Raw genomic sequence first — 20,644 nt, 5'->3', positions numbered from 1 at the left:
GTTGCTCATGTGCCAAGAGGGAGAAGCCTGAGATTTGAGTGCTGGACTGTGTAGTGTGAAGCTCATTAGTGACTTGACAAGGGCTGTTTCAGTGGAGTTGGTAGGACAGCAATCCTGACTAGGGTGGGTCTTTCAAGAGAAATAGATGGGAGAAACTGAAGAAAGTGCATACAGATAACTTTCTAGAAGTTTTGCTGCCAAGGGGAGCAGAGAATAGGGGCAGAAGCTGGAGCGGGTTGCGGGGTCAGGAGAAGATGTGTGTATTTAGTAAGAATGAACTGTAGCTTGTTAAATCCAACAGGGATAGGAAGCTGGTGATGCAGGGTAGGGGAAATGCTGGAGAGGTGAATAAGTGAACTGGATGGGGTCAGGAGTACGAAGGAAAGTTGTAAATTTCTTTAATACTCGTTGGCAAGATGGGATATAAAAAGAACTTTTAAAATCTGCCTTTTTCCAAAGACAATATATCCACACCCAGTAACTACTGAAATAAAAATAATGCTATAAAGTACACAGTCACATCCAAAATAAAGATAATTAATTTTTAATGATCACACAGTAAGTCCTATTTCTGTGGTTCAGGCCGCACATCTTTGGAGCCTGTGTTGGTAGAGAACAAACAGGCCTTCCTCCCTGACGTATTCTGCCTTAATCCGCTTTTGTACCCTCTTGGGATGAGAGCTGAATGCCACTCAAATGGAACAGCCTCTTCTTAGATGTTTACAGAGGATGTACAGAAATGGCAAACAAGAGGAACAAAACTTTACAGCAAACTGTAATGAAAAAACTCTCAGAAAAAAAAAGGTGGAAAGGGGCACCTTACAGAGCAATGCACTCCTGTCACTGGCAGTGTTCAAACAAAGTGCAGACGGCCACCTAGGAGCTTGTGTACCTTAAGCCAAGGGTGATTCAGTGCTTCATAAACAGTGATCCTTTCAGCGGGATCCAGCATCAGCATGCGACGAACTAGGTCTTTGGCACTTTCAGAGATATGGCTCCACTGCCTTGGATTCATCTGAAGAGGAGGAAAGGAAAATTACAGAGAAGTTAATATTCACTGTTATTTAATATTCCTATGCTGTTTCAATGTGAATAAAATTCTCAGAGCAAAATAGAGAAATCTGATTCTAAAGGCTTGATTTCTAAGGAACAAGAGAACAGATGTAATTCTTTTCTGTTGTTATTGTTCTTTACAGGAGATTTTGCATCAGTAAATATTCTTTACATATGTTCTTGTTATATAAGTTACAATATTTTTAATAATCGAAGAATAGAATGTTCACGATCCCAGGTTCTACATAAAGAGTCTAGAATCTAGGCTCTGAAGAGACTAGAATACTTTGATCCAGAAAGGACTAAAATAAAACTGAAAAATTTTAAATTAAAAAAAATTTTTTTTAATATTTTGCTTTTAAAAATTGGAATCAGCAGTAATTGTGAAGCTACATAAAGTCATTAACAGGATACTTTGGTCAGTGTACGCCATTTTCAGTACTTAGGAAGAAATACACCATTACTATAGGCCCTACAAAAAACCCTACTCACTTGTGTATTGTTCTTACTGAAGTTACTTTTGTTCCTCTTTTAAAGATGAGACAATTAAGCCACAAGGTAAAGTGACTAAAGTCAAACTAAAAGAATTATGAGTTGCTCAAAAGAGACAAGATTTGAAGGAAGGCTATGGATCTGTGAGGAAGAGTTGGAAGGCTCCTGGGAAAAGGAGTATGTCTCAGACCAGGAACCAAGAAAACAATGGAAAGGAACGGAAAGGAATGCTTAGGGCTTGGAGCTGGGAAGACAAGTCGGGAGAGGAGGGTAGAGACGGAGTAGGGTCTCACTCCCTCTTTAGTATCAGGAAACTGACTGAGTGAGTGAGCTTATGGGAGCTGTCTGGTGCCAGGAGTTTTATTCTCCATCTTTCTCCCTTAGAAGGTGACATAGGTCTCTGCCGGTTAAAGCCACGGCACTGATTAAAGTCCACAATAATTTAAAGCCAAATGAAATCACAACTTGCATGACAGTACATACGAATCATTACAATTTGACCAAGGGTTAGCATTAGACATTTCCCTCTGGTTTGCGTGAGGGTCTGTTCTTGTAGATGGGGAATGAGAAATGTTCCATATACTTTTTCTAACAGGCAGAATTCCAAACAATAGTTACTTCTGCTTGTCAGATCCCTTAATTAAAATGAGTGCCATGAGACTGTTGAAATATTGTCAGCTGACTGAAACTGAGATCAGTTTGTGAGAGAAGGAGGTGAGTGATTAGATGGGGCTCAGATAGATGGCCTTGTTTCCTCTTCCCCATCCTGGAGCTGATGGACTCTTTAAAGTCTGCATGACCTGTCCTTGGGAGAGGGGTTGAGAAATCATCTGAAAGTGGTGGTGAGATGCCTGAAGTGAGTAGAGGTTGAGAGGTATCCCCCATCTTTTTAATGAGGGAGTCCAACCTAGGGTTTTCTCTTCCTCTGGCAGAGAAGGGTAGTTGAAATAAATTTGGAAGGTTGAGTAAGTAAGGGGGAACAAAACAGGGCCATAAAACAGTCACACTTGAATACTAGAGCCAGGCAGCTTGGAACTCCTGCAGTGTAGATATCAGCTGGCTATCCAGAAACAAATGACGTAAGATGACACTGCATCTTTTACAGACTTTGGGAAATGTATTTTTTTTTGTCTTTTATAAAAAAGTTAATTGAAATTACATGTTAGCATATAATTTAGCTAAATAATACTCTCTGATATCTACCTTAAATGACCAACTAAGCTAGTAAATGAGAATAAAAAGTTAAATTAAAATTACTTAAGACCAGTAGCAGTTTATAAACTATAACTATTTAAATGTAGTACATCAAAATTTTCTTGAAAATACTCATAGAGATCAAGGATTTTGTTAACATTTCTTTTGTTAAGAAGCATCAGACTGATGAAATGACATTTTTGAGATCTGCTTCAAAACCACCTAGATTGGCTACATGTTGATAAGCATTAAAGCTTGGGGTTAATTAATACTATTATCTCCACTATTTTGTTTGTTTGAAATTTTCAGTAACAAAAAATGTAAAAATAAATGGTGACACAATCACAGCACAGTTACTAAGCTGCTGAAAACCTGAGACTTTTGTAAGGAAAGCCATGACTATAAGCAAGAGGTAGAGTTAGACGAGTAAAAGAGTAAATAGGTTATCAACCTCAAAGCTTCAACTCCCCAGGTACAGAAATTATGATATTGTTGGCAGCATCCACCTGACTTAGTATAATACTAAAAATAGGAAATTTAAAAACAATTTAATTTTTGGACATGTGTGAATAGTCCAAGTTTTTTTTTTTTAACAAAGAAACAAAGTCAACTATTCAATGCTTTAAAAATAGACAAAATCAAATACCAGAAGCTGTTGGAATGAAGCACATTGCCTTGGAAACCAGGAAGTTAGCAACTGAACAAACACAAAGGAAGACTCTATTATTAGCAAACGCTTATAACTCAAAAAGGCAGGTGGGAGATTTTATTATACGGTACCTGCGTCATAAATCGATGTGAGGATGAAACGAGTTAATATAAGTCAAGTGCTTAGAATAGTTCCTGGCACATAGTAAGTGCTATGTATGAGTTAGCTATCATTATTGCTAGTATTATTATTATGCTGATGCATTACTAATTGTGTTTATTTTCATATGTTAGTATCTGTGATTTCACTTGGCAAAATTCGACCAGAAAGCCGTAACTGTGCATTCCTGCCACTCACAATTTCCAGGGATTAGAGGGGGATGATTACTTACAAGCAGTTTCCTGAGGCTTTTAGTTACCTTGAAAAGATTGATTTTATTCCCCAGTGGCCAACTGACTCTAAGAGAAGCAGAAAAACCTATACTTAAAACATCCTTCTTTGTTAACAGAGTTTTGGCATATATCTCAATCCAAATAAAAGACAAACTTGGATGCCCTTAGAAGCTAATGGGTACGCAAGGTCCAAGGGGGGGAAAAAAGCATAAACCATTCTCACCTTCTCACTTCCACAAGCTTCGGTTATGGCTTAAAAGGAAAGGCTTCAACTCTGAAACTACGTTATATCTTTCATTTCTTTTTTTTCTTAATTTTTTTCAAGTCCTATATAAACTTCTAACATTACTGAGGAATTGAAAGAAAAAACTTGAGGGACCCTGCAGTTTCGGAGTCTAGTGCTGTATAAACCTGTGTGTTTGGTTTTGTTTTACCAGGAATGACTGGAAAATGAAACAGTGGTGATTCTGGTGAATAGAAAGCACATGTGTCAGTCATAATGGGAGGAAAAAGAACTTCCTCAAAATAAGCTGCTCTTCTTTGATATTCAGACACATACTCCCCGCGTTTTCCATACACAGTCCTATTCTGTCAGCCACACAGGGCGGTATAGGGGAGTAAAGTGTAAGAGCCAGGGTAGTGAGACCCACCTTAAGCTTATTTCCCAGAATTCCCTAGGTCTTTTTGGTGTAGCCATTTACACTGTCAGTAATGACTTTTTAATTTTTTAATAATGAAAGTAATAATGTACTAATCACAAGTCTGTGAATAGTACGTGCAGCTCTAATTCACAATAGCCAAAGATGAACGCGAATGTTTAAGTCACACCAAAACGGCTCCAAATCATATTATGAAATGCAGTTGTGATACTGGCATTTCAGTTTATCCTGGGATGTAAATGGAAAGTTTTTCAGCTGTGCTGGCTAACTACATAAAATGCAATAAAGTAACATGTATGACAAAGCAAAACAAATAAAAGTTAATAGACACTAAATCTAAAATTAAGATAAGGAATTACTTAAATTACCTGGATTAAATTTCCATTTTCATGTTACAAATTAAGCAAAAAGTTATAAACATAAAGCCCTTTTCTCAAATTATACAAAGAAGGGCCAAAGAAGTTTATTTCCCAGCTTAGCCTGAATAAACGGGCTCGGTCATGAGGCAGCTAATGGATACTTTAAAATCTGGGCTCAGGTCTGCCACAAACACCTTACCTGGGGTAAAATAAAAGGTCAAATTCTAACACAATAAATTCCAAGGAGCATTCCAAATTCTTTTCCTGAGCTAGAATTTTATTGGAAATAAGCAGGGCAGTAACCAATTTCTTTGAACTAGTTAAACGAGTAGTTTCCTAGAATGTATTTGAGGTGAAAGAATTTGATTTGCAATGTGGCTTTGTGACTCCGAGAGCCCAGGATTCTTACACTGCCAATTGGCACGTGGAGGAAAGGGGGCACATCTATCTGGTCTCTGGTTTTTATACTGTATCAAAGAGGAGTAGGGTTTCTGTTTTCTAGACTAAACACAGAGTTGGAAATCAAACACGTGGGATAGACTTCAGCAGTAGCACAGAGGGAAAGGGAAGGAGAAGGAGGTGCAAGGCAATGGTTGCTTTAAAGCCAGTCATCTGGGTGACAGTTCTGCTAACAGCGACTCTGAAATTTACTTTGACTCTGAGGCCTATGTTGCGCAACAAGCAAAGCAAAGAACTTTTCTCTAAGTAACGATGTGACAATCAACAAGAAATCCAAAGAGATAGTAACTTCAAAGCACATTTTTCAGGATAATTTAATCTCAGCGGAAACACAAAACGTTCATGATAGATTACCTTATATTTTCCTTTAATAATGCCTTCAAACAATCTTTCCTTGGTTCCGTAGAAAGGCAAACAGCCGCTTAGCAGGATAAAAAGGATCACGCCACAGCCCCAGACATCTACAGGTTTTCCATAAGGCTCTCTTTTGACAACTTCTGGGGCCATAAAATGAGGTGTTCCAACGCGTCCTACATTTAAAACAACAACATCAAGGAAAAATGTTTACATAAAATGGGCTTTTCCCCCCTCACATGAAAACTGAAAATAATAGAATAACACTGTGAACGAAAAGTTTCATAATATAAATATTCTCTCACCACCTCTCCCCTCCTCTGTACAATCAAAGAAAAACAGGCAGAAGGAAAAAATTATTTATCCATCACCCTTTGAAAATACTGAGCCCAGGGTAGGTACTTTGTTTTGTCTTGTAACATTACTACTTCCTATTGAATTCCACAGGGTATATGGTAAGTATTTACCTATGTCTTGCTTCATGAAGTTGTATAAATTTTCTAGTTTTCTCGTGTTTGAAAATTACTAAAAATACAGAGCAGAGGCAGTGGCAGGGAGAGGTGGGGACAAGTGAGAAAATATCTGTGGAGAAAATGATTACTTTTGACTGCCAAATGGAAATTCTCAAATTAAACCTAATGCTGAGAACTTTTATTTGGAATATGACTCTGAATCTGAAACCCTGTTCAGTTGATTTTAGGAATTAATTGTAGCAATTAACAATGGTTAGTAAAATTTTGTTGTAATAGGATTTTTTCAGCTTCCACTGAACATTAACATTTGAAGAGAATGAGAGCAAATAATATCACATAAACCAAAGCAAAATCATGAACTCCTCCCATTCAATTCTCTTTTATCTCCATCTTCTTTAAGGCATTTTTCTTTTTTCTTTTTTCCTTTCCCTACAAAAACTAGGTTTCAGAAAGGAATCTGAAAGCAGCTGCTTGCACACTAGTAACCATCTTTAACTCAGTATCCCCAAAGGAGTCTTCTCTTCTACTGCAGAACAAAAGGCTTGTACCTTGTAGGGAAATTACTGGAGGGAGAGGGCACTGCTCACCAGACCCTGGCACCTCTTCTAGCTCTATATGCAGCGCCAGACCCCTCCTCTCCTCCCTTTGCCCCCTCAGTCCCTACCTCAACATCATGAGTCCAAGATAATGTTTATTTTGAAGACTGCACAATACTTTATATAGAGCTCAGAGTTGTGGTTCAGAGTTTTATGAAAGGCCTCAGAGATCGTCTAATCGAGCTCGAGGGAATACATCATTGTCTTCTTTGTGATTGTCAAACCCAGTTGGGATGGAGAAGGATACTGCAGCTCTTAGCTTGTGTACTGGGAATATGACTTTGCTGCAGATCATAAGGGTTCCCCTCCTTCCCCCATAATTAAAGAGATTAAGTTTAGGGTTCAGGGAGTGAAAATAGTTTTATTTAACATGTACAGTAGATCAGTGAAGCTGTATACTGGTTAGACGGAAAGATTTTTATTTCCATATTGCCCCATTCGGCTTCCTCAAGTGACATAAAGAAGCTGAAATGATGAGAAGTAAGCCTCCTTCTTCGTTAATAGCCTGGACAGGGCGGGGCCCTTGGGGAATTTGCCTTGTTCTGATGGACAGGAGCTGGCAAAAGCAGGGAAGAGCAGGGCAAGAGATCAGAGTACTGGTACCAGGGCCCCAGTCAGGTACATGCTGACGGTTAGGATTCTGCTTTGAAACTGGACTCTTACTATTGCCCGCACGAGAGAAGGCCAAGCAACTCAAAATAGGCCTCAGTCTGGGAACAGTCAGCGCCACCATGGCTGGTCCTGGACATCCAGGGGAGGTTTTCTCCACTTATCAGGACTGAAGACTACCCTGGTTCTGGAGAACTAGTGTTCATCCTTGAGGAAGATACATGTCTTTTGGTTCAAGAATTCGCTCATAGATGAAAGGTGGAAAGACCATGGTAGAAAGAATATATAGGAATGATTTTTTTTATTTTATGTGGACTGGTAGAATGTGAAAGGTCTGGAGTTAACCTTTAACGTACACCAACCTCTTCCCCAATTTCCTGGTTTATGTATCATCGCTTGACTTTTCCTTCTTTGTGGTCACTTGATTTTTATGACTTTGACCACAAAATTCTAAGAACAGGAAGCGAATTACCAAACCAAATTAAATGTCATTCACTGTATATGAGACACTTGAGATATACACTTAAACTATTTAAATGTTAACTTTTTTGATAACATAATAAAGTCTTATTAGCTAGAACCTCAGGGTGGGGGGAGTTGTTCTGAATAGCTACATATTCAATATTTTAGGACTTGAATCTTTATGCACCCAAACCTTTTCACTTTGATCATTCTGGATGGTTTTCTTTCTACAATTTCCTGACTTCTTTTACACAAGATGCTGCACATAATTTAATCTTTCTCTTGATGACTCAGAACTATCATTGTGGATACCAATGCAAGAACTCTACTCTAGAACAGAAAAGCACCCTGAGAACTTCAGAGGCATGCAAGGGTTGATTTCTTCATTATTAACGGGCTGCTGTGCATGAAAATGAATATATGTGTATTTCTGTATGACTGAAGCATTGTGCTGTACACCAGAAATTGACACAACATTGTAGCCTGACTATACTTCAATAAAAAAAAGTAAACAAAAGCCTGCTGTGCTTTCCAACTTTTGATATCTGCTCAATCTATTTTTTCTGTCAGGCTTTCATTTCTTTCCTCTCTCTATGCTTACTTTAGCCTTGTCTTCTCCTAATTTGTACCATAAAATCTGCTATTAACTGGAAACTGATTAGAAACTGGATTCTTTCATTTAGTAACAACTTCCTAAGTGCCTGTTAGGTCCTCAACACAGTGGAAATGTTGTGGACGTACAGAGGGATAAGCCATAGTGTCCCCCCCCCCCCCGCCCCGCCGCCAAACCCTTGCCCTCACAAAGCCCAATCTTTCATATAATTACAAATCCATGCATCAAATGTCACAGGAAGGTACGCAGCCCAGAGAGCTACGGTAATATGGGAATGAAGGAGCAGGGTTACCTAACTTGGGATGGTGAAGGTCAGTTTCCTTTGCAGAGGAGTTGACTGTTAGCCGGCCTTCAAGAACAGAGTTAACCAGACACATAAAATGACAAAAAGGCATTCTAACCAGAGGGAATAGCAGGTGCAAGGTATGAAGGAACACAAATCTATAAAACTTTCAGAAAAATGGAAGCATGTCAGCCTCTGAGTGTGTCCTTAGCTGCTCACTTGAGAGAACCATGAATGAGTAGTGAGAGTGGGAAAGGTCTTGCTGTTATTATAGTTACATCCTAGGTTCCTAGTTATCTTCTGTGTAAGTGAGTTTTCCAAACAGCTGAATTTCACATAGGGGACGTGTAAATGGTTTTTACTATAGGGAACACATAGAGGAGAGAATTCCTTTCTATTTGGAGGACTGAGTGATCAAAGATTCCAACTGATAGGAAAATAGTATTCTGTTAAATATTAGCAAATGAGCTGATAAGTATTGGTAAAATTTTCAAAAGGACCTTTAACAACTTGAAAGCTTTTTAGAAGAGAAATCATTTATCCCTTATCTACGTTGTATTTTAAAAGACACTGTAATGCTCGAAGTAGTTATTTCAAGACTGCAGGGAAAGGTATGTTAAGAAATGACAATATTTTGACCATCACAAAGTATTTTAATTCTAAAAGCATTGAGAAAAATTAACTTTTCATAACTGACACACTGTGGGTTTAAAATCAGCTTTAAAAATATACTATTTAGGGGAAAGGTTAGTGGACTTTAAGAAAATAGATTAACACGTAGAAAATGTCTGGGGAAATCTAATGAATCTGTTTTTCGCCTTCAGTCAAAATGCACAGTGCAATATAAGCCCATACCATTTTAAATATTAACAGGATGCAGATCCAGATTAAGAGAAATAAGATCCCTATAAATGGACAGTATATAGTATATAAAAGGGATTTGTTTTATTTCATTTCATCCCATCAACCTTGGGGATGTAATTATCAGAAATCATGTGTTATTTAATTGTGCAGTCTTAACACAGGGGTGATGTGTTAAGATTTGAGAGTTAGTTTAATAGCTACATTTGTTTAAAAACAGCAATTTAAGATTTGTAGCTGACTGCAAGATTAATATGAGCAGCAGTGTTACATGGCTGTCCAAAAAGCTCATGCAATTTGGGGAGCCTGATAGAAATGTAAGATCCACAGCAAAAGAAGCGACAGCCTCAAGCTTCTGTGTGCTGGATATACCTGTAGTTTTGCCCAGTTCTGGCTCTGTACTTTGTGCATAGCAGAGATTCTGAACCAGTTTATGTGAGGAATGGCTAAATTAATCTTGGCAAGTTAATGTGGATAAGACTTAGGGGGACATGTTAGCTGTTTCCAAACATTTGAATGGCTATCATGTGGAAGGATTAAAATTGTTCGCTGTGGCTCCAAAAGTCAGAATTAGGACCACTGTGTGGAAGTTACAGGAAGACAGACTTCTGTTTGGTGCAAGGATGAACATTTCTTTACTTAAGGAGCTTTCCAAAAATGGAATGTCCTGGGACATAGTGAATTCTTTGCCATCTGAGGAATTAAACTAGAGCTTAGTTTTTTGCTGGGTATTTTATGAGAGAGTTCCAGCATAAGTTACAAGACTAGAGAAGTTAAGGTCCCTTTGAATCCTGAGATTCAATGATTCTATGATTAAACTGTGTGTTGTTACCTGACCATTTGGTAAGTCTTCTAATCACAGATGAAAAGTTTTGAATTACAGGGAAAAATAAGTTTTCAAAACTCCTCAACTTGCAGAGCTAGAAGAAAATGCAAAACTAGAAGAAAATCTAAGTATAATTTAATTTTAGAGGGCCATGTGGTAAAATAATACTTTAAAGAGTACAAGTATGACTCATGGCTTATTTTTCAGAAGATGGTCTCTGTTAATACTGCTTTATGTTTTAGTAATAGGGAATTAAATTAAAAGAAATATCCTGTGTAATGGTTTATTTTGATATTCATCATTTGTCAGGTACTTGAACTTAATATAAGCATTCTTAAAAGATGACTGGTTTAAAAAGATTCTGTTGATATTTCTCTTATTTTTTTTCTTTGTAAAGGCTGGCAGCATTTGGAGATGGGAAACAGAAAGCAATGACTAAAAGGTTGGTAGTTTGTAGAATGGAGAACCAAGTAATTTGCAAAATTAAAGAACAAAACTAAAAACAGGGCCGCATTCGAAGCTGGAGTCTATTGAAAGGAATAAATAAAACCCAAATACTTGAATCTGTAATTAGGATCCACCACTGTACACTGGTGAAGAAAGTTTCCATTTTAACTTTTCTTCTTTTTTTTTTCCTGGCATGGGAATTTTCTAATTATGTTTGTTTTGGCTAATAATAAAACCAGTCTGTATTCACATTTGCTCGCTCTTCCCAAGTACACAGATTGATGGCTTGAGCAGGACTCTTTCACAAATGGAAAGAGGAAAACAGTATGAAATTAAAACTTAGTCACTGATGTAACCTGAAGGTAATTAAGCTACATATTTCAGATTTGACTTCAATTGATCAGTTCAACTTTAAAAGTCACTTTGCCCCAAATATCACCTTCTTCCAATATGGTTTTAATCTCTGTATGTTGGGTCTGTCCCCTGGTAAGTGCTGGGGATACAAAGAGTAAAAAGACAGAGTCTATTCTTAAGGGACTAAAATTCTAGTTATGACTACAGAATTATTAAATTCAAAATTATATCATGGCACTTTTTTAGGGTGGGTTAGTGTGGGGCGGAATGGGGTATGAAACACTGAGGATGGACTCATATTTAGTTTGAAAGTTTTACATCAGCCTGCAAGTGACCAGATTTTGAAGAAAATATTTTAAAAAAAAAGTATTCTTACCTCCAGCTACAAGTCCAGACTCCCCTAATTGAATAGCTACCCCAAAGCCCCCAAGTTTAACAGGGGCCGAGTTTTCCTTTGAGGCAAGTAGAACACAGTGGGGCTGAAAAGAAAAACAAACAAACCAAAGACAAGGATTAACTGAAGATGAACAATTCAATTTACACAAAACCAAGTAACATGATCATATAAGTAATACTTTTAAAACTCCTGGAATTACTTTGGATGCTTGAATTATTTGTCCTAGTCTCACTTCTGGCTGATTTCTCCAAAAACTTACCTGTTCTATCCAATTATTTTTCAGGAATTATTTGCTTCCAAGATTAGGGTGTGGTGCTAAGATTTACTCAGAAGCATGGATGTTCAAGACAGATGAGACAGGCATATTCTCTGCCCTTTTTATGCAATATTCTCTTTGAGTTACAGTGTACATTTGTTTAAGGAAAAAATATATTTTCCATTCCTGCAAAAATGTTCCTTGAAAGCTATGGCTTTACCTATAGTGCCACTATATCTTGGCCCTTAAGGGATGCTGATGGTCCTTTCTTCATCCACCCTCTCACTATCTGACTTCTTAATTCATTCCAATCCCAAGTAAGAAAAGTCAGATTTAATGAGTTTAATTGAGCCTGGCTCCTGGGGAATTCAGTGCTCATCCTGGGGTCTTTTCTCTGGATCTGCCCTTCCTCTCTGTGGGAATGGCAGGTGAGAAAGGAGCAGGGGGAAAGGAGAGTACTTGGTTGGCCACTAGTCTGGGGTAAAGATATCCTTCGAGGAGCAGCTGCTTGACTAGGGCTTTCTAAGAATCATACACTTTGTAGTCACAATGAGAGTTTCTTTGTAGGACCTTGTCCTCTGCATCTAGTTCTGTCTGGGACCTTATTAGGGGCTGGTGTCAGGAAAGCATCTCATTGTAGGGACCTTTGGTCTCAGCTTAAATACTATATACTCCCCAATATGACTAACATTATGTATAATATGACCTGTTCTTAAAATACGGGTTAGTGAAAGAGGCAAGCTCTTCAGGCTTAGAAGAAAAAAGTATTTTTTCATTCTCCTCTATACTTGCTCATACATTAAATGACATGGTTTTAGTTCAGGTTTAGCATACATGATAGTGGGCATACAGAGAACTGTGCAATAAAACTCTGAGCTAGTACACCCAGAGATGTTTGGCGACCGATACGCCAAAGTGGGAGGGATCCTTGCTCGGCCCAGTGAAAGTATCAGGGTTCCACCCTGGAAGTTACTCTTTTTGTCCACAGGTGCTTAAAGACCTTTTACAACAGTCTAGCACAAAGAAAGATGAACCCTCGAACGTGTGTGAGTGAGAGAAAGAGGGGAGAGGAGAAGTGCACGTGGTGAGCGAACTGCGGCAAGACACACAGTAGCCAGAAGGGTCTACGGGAGAGCAAGCAAACCTCTACAGAAACCAACTGATGAAGAGTGCTCTCTCTCAAGGAGCACCCATCTGGCTTAAATGAAGACGGACGACAACAGATACGAAGAAAAAAGCAATAGTTTCAGCGTGACACCCATGTGGGGCACAGTAAATGAACAAGCCTAGCAAAGGACAGGTGTGTGCAGAAAAAGAAAATACAAACTAGACCCAGACAGGGTCTCCTGGCCAGTGTTGTTGTCACCTTCTTAGGAAGGATAAGTGGAAGCTTAAATCAGAATCCTAGAGCACACCCTTTATAGTCTGTTGACTATATTTATGCTTAAGTTAATGTTACGTTGAGATTTATGTAATTCTCATCAGTGTGGATTCAGATATTCTCAATAAATCCTTAAGTGAGACAAGCCATAAAATTGGAACTAAAGATAGACAATAAACAAAGAAACCAACACACATAAGTGAATGTAAGACTAGGTAGTATCAAGCGCTATGAGGAAAACTAAGCTGGTAAGGAGGTAGGTGTTTCAGGTTTGGAGACTAGGGAGCTGCTCTTCAGTAAGGGAGGGAATGTCAGAGCAAGCCATGTGGAAGCAAGCTCCTGGGGGGGAAGACAGTTAAGCACAAAGGCCCAGAGTGGGGTTGGAGTGTCTGGAGAGGAGTCAGGAAGCCAGTGTGCTGGGAAAGGAGTGAACAAGGGGAAGGGTGGTGGGAAGTGTAATCCACAGGATCAAAGACCCGACTGTCCAGGGTTTTGAAGATAAGACCAGAACTCTGGGTTTTATGCTAAGGAAGACAGGAAGCCATCGGGAAGTTTTGAGCAAGGGAGCATTAAGATTGGTTTTAGGTCTGAAAGGGTCACTTGAGCTGCTGTATGGAGAAGAGACTGCAAAGGCACAAGAGTGGAAGAAAGGAGACCAGGTGGGAGGCTTCTGCTGTTGTCTGGGCAAGAGAAGATGGTGATTTGGACTAGACTACAGTGACAGAATCAAGGTGGTGAAAGCGGTCAAATTCAGGATATGTTCTGAAGGTAAATCTGACAGGAACTGCTGCTGGATATGGGGTGTGAGAGAAAGAGTTAAGTCAAGTATGGCAACTAGGTTTTTGTTTTGGACATCTGAATGAAAATGAAGATGCCACTTACTGAAACTGGGAACACAGGGGGAGGAGTCTGAAAGAGGGGTCAAGAATTTGGCTTCATACAAATTGAGTGTGAGGTCTCACAAGATAGAAGAGGGAAGGCTGGATTAGCGATATAAATTTGGGATCAACAGCATATAGAGAGTATTTATAGCCAAGGTAATGAATGAAATTGCTTAGGGAGTGAACCACCAATAGAAGAGAAGAGGTCAGAGAATTGGGGCCTGGTACCCAGCAGTATCTGAGGTGAGGAAGATGAGAAGAATCTAGCAAAGGAAACAGAATGGCTAGATGGTAAAGCAGGGGGGAAAAGTCAGAAACGCTACTGAGAAGTCATTAAAGATGAGAAATGAGAATTGACCACCAGATTTAGCAACTTGGAAATCACTGATGACCTTGGTAAGAAGGGTTTTGGTGGTGTGATAGAGACAAAAATCCCCACTGGACTTGGTTCAAGAGAGAATGGGAAGAGATGATGGGGAAATAGAAAATTCAGATACCTTTCAAAACTTTACTGTGGTAGGAATAGAGAAATGAAATGTAGCTATAAGACAATGTGAAGCCAAGGAAGTTTCTTTCTTTTTTTAAACTTTTTAATGTTTACAACTGGAGAAAATAGATTAATAAACCTCCAGGCACCAATCATCCAGCTTTAACAATTATGGACATTCTACCATCCTTGCTTCATCTGTCTCCAACCATTTATTATTTTTTTTTCTGAATTCTTTTTTAAAAAAACATACCATTTTGCCTGTTAATAGTTCAGTGTTTCTAAGAGATGACTTAAAAAATAACCATGTCATTATCACACCCAATAAAATTAAGAATAATTCTTTAATATCATCTAATACCAGCCCACATTTTATTTTCCTTGACTGTCTAAAAAATGTCTTTTTTACAGTTGGCTAGTTCAAAATGGTATTCGAGGTCCATACGTTGCATTTGATGGTAATCTCTCTTAAGTCTCTCTTATTCTACAACATATTCCCCGTCAGACCTTTTTAAAAATGTTCATGACATTGATTAGTTAAGATATTCAGTAATTTCCCCTATGGAACCTCCTACAATCTGGGCTTGGCTAATGGTACTTACAGGGAGTCATTTAATATGTTCCTTAATCTTCTGTATTTCCTGTAAATTGGCAGTTAGATCTAGAAGCTTGATTAGTTTCATGTTCAATTTCAGGATTTTTGGCCCAATATTTCATAAGTGGTGTATCTGTTATAACACATCAGGAAGAACATAATATCTAGTTCTCCTACAGGATTGATCAGTGGGTTCAGGTGCTGTCTGCCGAGATCCATCATTATAAAGCTCACCATCAACTTTTCATTTAATGATTTTAGCAGCCATTGATGCCTAGCTCCATAATGAAGGGTTCCAAAATGGAGGTTTTCCCCAACACTTTGTTATGAAAACTACCAAACATAGAGAAAAGTAAAAGAATTGTATAGTAAATAGCTGTATATACACCACAAAGATTCTACGATTAACATTTTGCTACATTTGCTTTATCAAATATCTATCTATTCATCCCTCTACCCAATCATCAATCCATCTTTTCACTACACTTCAGCTACACATATCATTAGTTTCATGTTTGTTTAAAATTATGTCTAAGGTGAAATTTACATAACTGTCAAGTGCACAAATCTTAAGAGTACTATTAGAGAGTTTTGACAACTTGCATGTCTGTACACCGCAAAGCCCTATATCAAGATGTTACCATCATCCCAGAAAACTCCCTCATCCCTTTCCCATTCAATCTCTGCTGCCATGCGTGCCCCCAGTGCAAACCCCTATTCTGATGCTTTTTCACCACAAGTTTGTTTTGCCTGTACTAGAACTTCACATGCACGAAGCCAATATAGTATGCACTCTTCTATGGAAGGCCACTCTCACTCAGCATGTTTCTGAGATCCATCCATTTTGTTGTCATCAGTAGTTCATTTTTTTTTTATTGCTGAGTAAGTATTGTGCTGCATGAATATACACCAGTTTGTCCACTTTCCTACTGATGAACACTTAGGCTGTTTCCAGTTTTTGGATATTATGAATAAAGCTGCTTTGAACTTTTTCCAGAATAACAAGTTGGTTTCTAGGCAACCTCCAAAGGTGACCAATGAAAGCTTTTTTGGTATTATTATGAATTTCTAAATTTTTATATTTTTTCATGTGTTTTAATCAATTGCAGCCATTATTCATTTTGACGCTTGAATTGTCCCATTTTTGGCCAGTGAGAGCCCCTATTTAAGTCAACTTTTACGCCCTTTTTTAAGACTCTAGGAGTCTGATAACTTCCTTCCTTTTAGCCACAAGATGTTTGAGGCTTGTCTTTTTCATTTCTTGCCCCAGATCTGGAACTGACCATTTCTCCCAACAGCCCCATTTCTGTCTACTGGGAAAAGGTATTTAAACCCACAATATAGGTATCAGATACACTGTTACTATTGAGTTATTACTGCTTTGACTTTTCAGTGGACAGAGCTAAAAATTATGTATTTTTTAGATGGAAAAATAATCACCAATTCATACTGATGTTTCTTCCTACTCAATTACAGGGGTTTTAACTTCACTTCTTTGATTTTGTCAAGTAATGCCGGTACCTAATAACATCAGCATAATTACTCATTTGCTTTCTCCTTTAACGTGTGTGTATAAAAGTTTCAAAATAACAACACCTACATTATTAGTAATAGCAAAACTACTGTAGGCTGTTTAAGATTCCTTTGTGATTCTTTTTGTCTGTAGGATATACCCTACCAGAGATGCTCAGTCAAAATACTGTTTTACTATTCAATGAAGTAAGAATTCATGAATTTATGCTAATATAAATAAATAAGTAAACAAATGGTAAGAAGGAAAAGCTTTCCTTTCCGTAGAAAATCAATTAATAAAAGTAGAAGAAATTCCAGCATTAGAAAAATCACCATTTGGCAGTTATGATAATAATTGATTCAGGTAAGAACCATTAAAGAGCTCTAACTAGTGGGTAAAAGTTTGAAGAGTGACAGGATATTTGTATAATCTCAGAGTAGTTCCCCACAGGATACTTATTAATTACAAAGGGTAAAATAGTAATTTTACAAAGGAGAAACCTGGCAGACACTATTATCAAAATTACTGCTGCTAGTCATGGGACCAGTTAATAGCACGTGCTTCCTGACACGTTTCCTTCACTGAGAAGAACTTGGCAACACTGCTGTGGTATTCCTGCCCAAGGACGTAACTGGATCTCATCATGAAGAAACATCAGATAAAGCCAAACTGAGGGGCATTCTAGAAAGTAACAGGACCATAGTCTACAAATACTGTTCCAGATTAAAGGGATTAAAGGAGACTACAGAGATTTAACTGCTAAAATGCAATACATGGTCTTGTTTTTATTTTTGCTACAAAGGATCTTATTCGGACAATTGATGAAACTGGAATAGGTCTGTAGATTACATAATAGCATTTTTTCCATACAAAGTCTCTGATTTTGATGGTTTTACTGTGGCTATTAAGAGAATTCCTTATTTTTAGGAAATATATAGGTAAATGGATAAAGAGATGGATAAGAGTGAATGAGTGAGAATAAACCAAATGTAGAAAAATGGTTAACATATGGAGAATCCGAGTGAAAGGTGTCCGGAATTCCTTGTACGATTCTTGTGACTTTTCTTTAAGTCTAAAATTATGTAAATCAAAAACAAAACACCCCACCCTATTTTAAAGTCACTTAAAAGAATTCTTGTGGTTATACTTTCAATTTGTTAATTTGGCGTTTTGATTATATAAGACGTGTACACAAAGTTCCAAAGTCAAAACTGCAAACAAATACCATTCAGTGAGGTCTAGCTTTTGTCCCCTCTCTTCTTATATTAGTTTTTGGCTTATCGTTCCATTGTTTTGTTTTGTTCTGAAAATGAGACCATACACACAGATACTTCAAATTTTCACATAACAACATATCCAGTAGATGACCACATAGCAATACCTAGAGATTTTCAGGGAGGTTTTTTGTGTTTTGTTTTTTTAAAGAGAGACATTTGTGTGCTGATGGGAGAGATCCTGTAGAAAGGAAGCAAAGACCCCAGGAGAGGGGGGATGGGATGGAATGTGCAAGTGGGAAGGGGGCTGGCCTAGTGACAGTGAAGAAGGCAGGGGACTGACTGGGCACCTGGGGACGAAGGCAGATGTGGATGTAAGAAGATGAGGAAGTTCTCTTCTGAGGGCTTCTATTTTCCATTTACTTGAAATAAAGTCACCATCAGGTGGGAGGGGGGAAGAAGAGAGGGTTGTTGGTAGCGTGATAAGACTGAAGGTGTGAAAAAGTTATTTTCAAAGAATAGAATGAACTAAGCTTTCAAACTTAAGTATCATAATCACACAGATTTGCTGACCTACAACCTCAGAGTTTCCAACTCATAAGGTCTGGGGTGAGGTTAAGAATGTGCATTTCTAACAAGTTCCCGAGTGATATTGATGCTACTAGTCTGGGCGCCATGCTTTGAGAACCACCAGACTAAGGAAATATAGCAGGACTGCTGGCAGCACAGGGGCCCACTTGAGGTCTGTGGTCATGAATCTGAAGCAAGACCAATCAGCACCCTTCTGTGTTTGTACCCGGCAGTCCTCATTTTAGCTGGCGGGGTTCAGGTCTGGAGTGCGCGGTGAGTTGAATTTAACCAGGGTTGGGATTTAGATAAAGAGAGGGGGGTGATATCAGTAATAGGTGGCACCAAACAAGCATGTCCAGTTACTTCTTTTTTTCTACTTCTATCTTTTGTATACAGAAAAAACTAAGCTATCCACAAAGTTTGAGGAAGGGGAAGGGTGAGCGGAAGAGGATATATAGGAATAAGCAAAGAACACAGAGACAGAAAGCAGAAAGTTCAGAACGAACAAGTAAAAGGGCACATAAAAGAATTAGGAAAAGGCTTATATTCAAATCTGGTCACAGTGGGGTCACCAGGGAATGAGAGATTAAAACAGAATTAGTGTTTTGAAAAGGGATGGCTTAGGTGTGGAAAAATAGATAGTACAATATAGAAAACAATTTATATTAGATTTTATGAAACAGAACATATAGGAGATAAATACAATTTAGCTATTTTTAAAAAATCCTGCCAGGATCCTGAAAAGATATTTACACACCCGCATTTATTGCAGCATTATTCACAACAGTCAAGAGGTGGAAGCAACCCAAATGTTCACTGACAGATGACTGGATATAGGAAATGTGCTATAGACATACAATGGAATAGTATGTAGCCTTAAAAAGAAGGGAGTCCTGTCACACACTACAACATGGGTGAACCTCCAGGATATTATGTTAAACAAAATAAGCCAGTCATAAAAGGACAAATACTCTATGATGTGACTGAAATGAATTATCTACAAATTCAAAATCATAGAAAGTAGAAAGAAAGTTGCCAAGGGTCGGAGAAAAGGGAGGGGAGATTAATGCTTAGTGGGTATAGAGTTTCAGTTTTGCAAGATAAAAAATTTCTAGATATAAACACAAGTATATTTAACACCACTGAACAATATAAATATACTTTACACTACTAAACTGTACATTTAAAAATAGTTAAGATGGTTAGTTTAGTTCTATGTGTTTTTTACAACACACACACACACACACACACACGAAATTCCTCCCAGACCAATACAGTAATCATCTTCTTTCTCAGAGGCTCTAGGAGGAAGTAAAAACTACAGTATTTTTACTTTAGCAATTTAAAAATATTCTGTCTCATGTATCATATTTACAACAAACTAAAAGTTCTGGAGAACATGATGTTTAGAAGAGTGTATGTGCCCAGAAATAAATCAGAATGTTAGATAAAGCCCAATGAGTTAAATATTATTTAGTGTAAAGTAAACAAAGCTGCAGGGAAACAATTATGCAGAGGATAATAACTAACTTTTCTTCATTTCAGATGACAAAAAAGGGGAAATGGCATTAAACTACAGGGCCAGCAGTTACACAGACGGACAGATAGTGGTTAAATATTGGACTAGGACCAAAACAAAAACTGCAGAATTACTTCATTATTTTCTCTAACATATAGGAGATTATTTCAATTTACTTGGGAGAGTTTATCACAGTGATAAAAAGGAAAGAAGACCATCACAAATTTCATCTAGTCCTAAAATTACAAGATTGTTTTAGAAAATAAATCCAAGGTCTTAAATGAATACATGAAAATATACTAAAATAATGTATAGCTCAAATAAAATTTTTAAAATTAAATAACAAAATAATTCATTACTCATGTAACTATAATGCAATACAGAAATGCCATTTTATATGAATAACTTAACTTCTAAAATGAATCCAGAAAGAAAGAAAAATTAAATGCTTGTGCTTTAAAAGTCTATATAGCGTATTATGTATCATTTCTTAGGAAAAATAGAAAATGCCTATTTCTGCTTAGAATTTATAAAACTTCTTTCTTTGGAGGGATAAGGGCAAACTTTCCACAACTGTCAAGGTGGAAAGTATTCACATAAAAGATAGAAATAATTTCTTAAAGTGTTGCTTGAACTTAAAGGTAGAGTTGTTGCATAGTGGTGGGGCTTTTTAATATTTTCACAAGGAGTCTGAGG

General features: G+C 37.7%; 1 protein-coding gene across 15 annotated transcripts in view; it reads right to left on the bottom strand.

The window, feature by feature from the left end:
* The window catches only part of CASK (calcium/calmodulin dependent serine protein kinase), a 314,683-nt gene that overhangs the window by 106,747 nt on the left and 187,292 nt on the right, over nucleotides 1-20,644 (bottom strand). For all 15 annotated transcript variants that reach the window (XM_064483255.1, XM_064483254.1, XM_064483258.1 and 12 more), the window contains 3 exons: nucleotides 11,512-11,614; nucleotides 5,612-5,787; nucleotides 893-1,015 (listed from right to left, as the gene is read on the bottom strand). In XM_064483255.1, the coding sequence (XP_064339325.1) occupies nucleotides 893-1,015; nucleotides 5,612-5,787; nucleotides 11,512-11,614 (402 nt within the window). The remainder of the gene's footprint in view (nucleotides 1-892; nucleotides 1,016-5,611; nucleotides 5,788-11,511; nucleotides 11,615-20,644) is intronic.

The sequence above is a fragment of the Camelus dromedarius genome, chromosome X (assembly GCF_036321535.1).
Source record: "Camelus dromedarius isolate mCamDro1 chromosome X, mCamDro1.pat, whole genome shotgun sequence".
Classification (NCBI taxonomy): domain Eukaryota; kingdom Metazoa; phylum Chordata; class Mammalia; order Artiodactyla; family Camelidae; genus Camelus; species Camelus dromedarius.
Note: the sequence above shows the minus strand (reverse complement) of the source record. Positions and strands in the feature narration are given on the sequence as shown.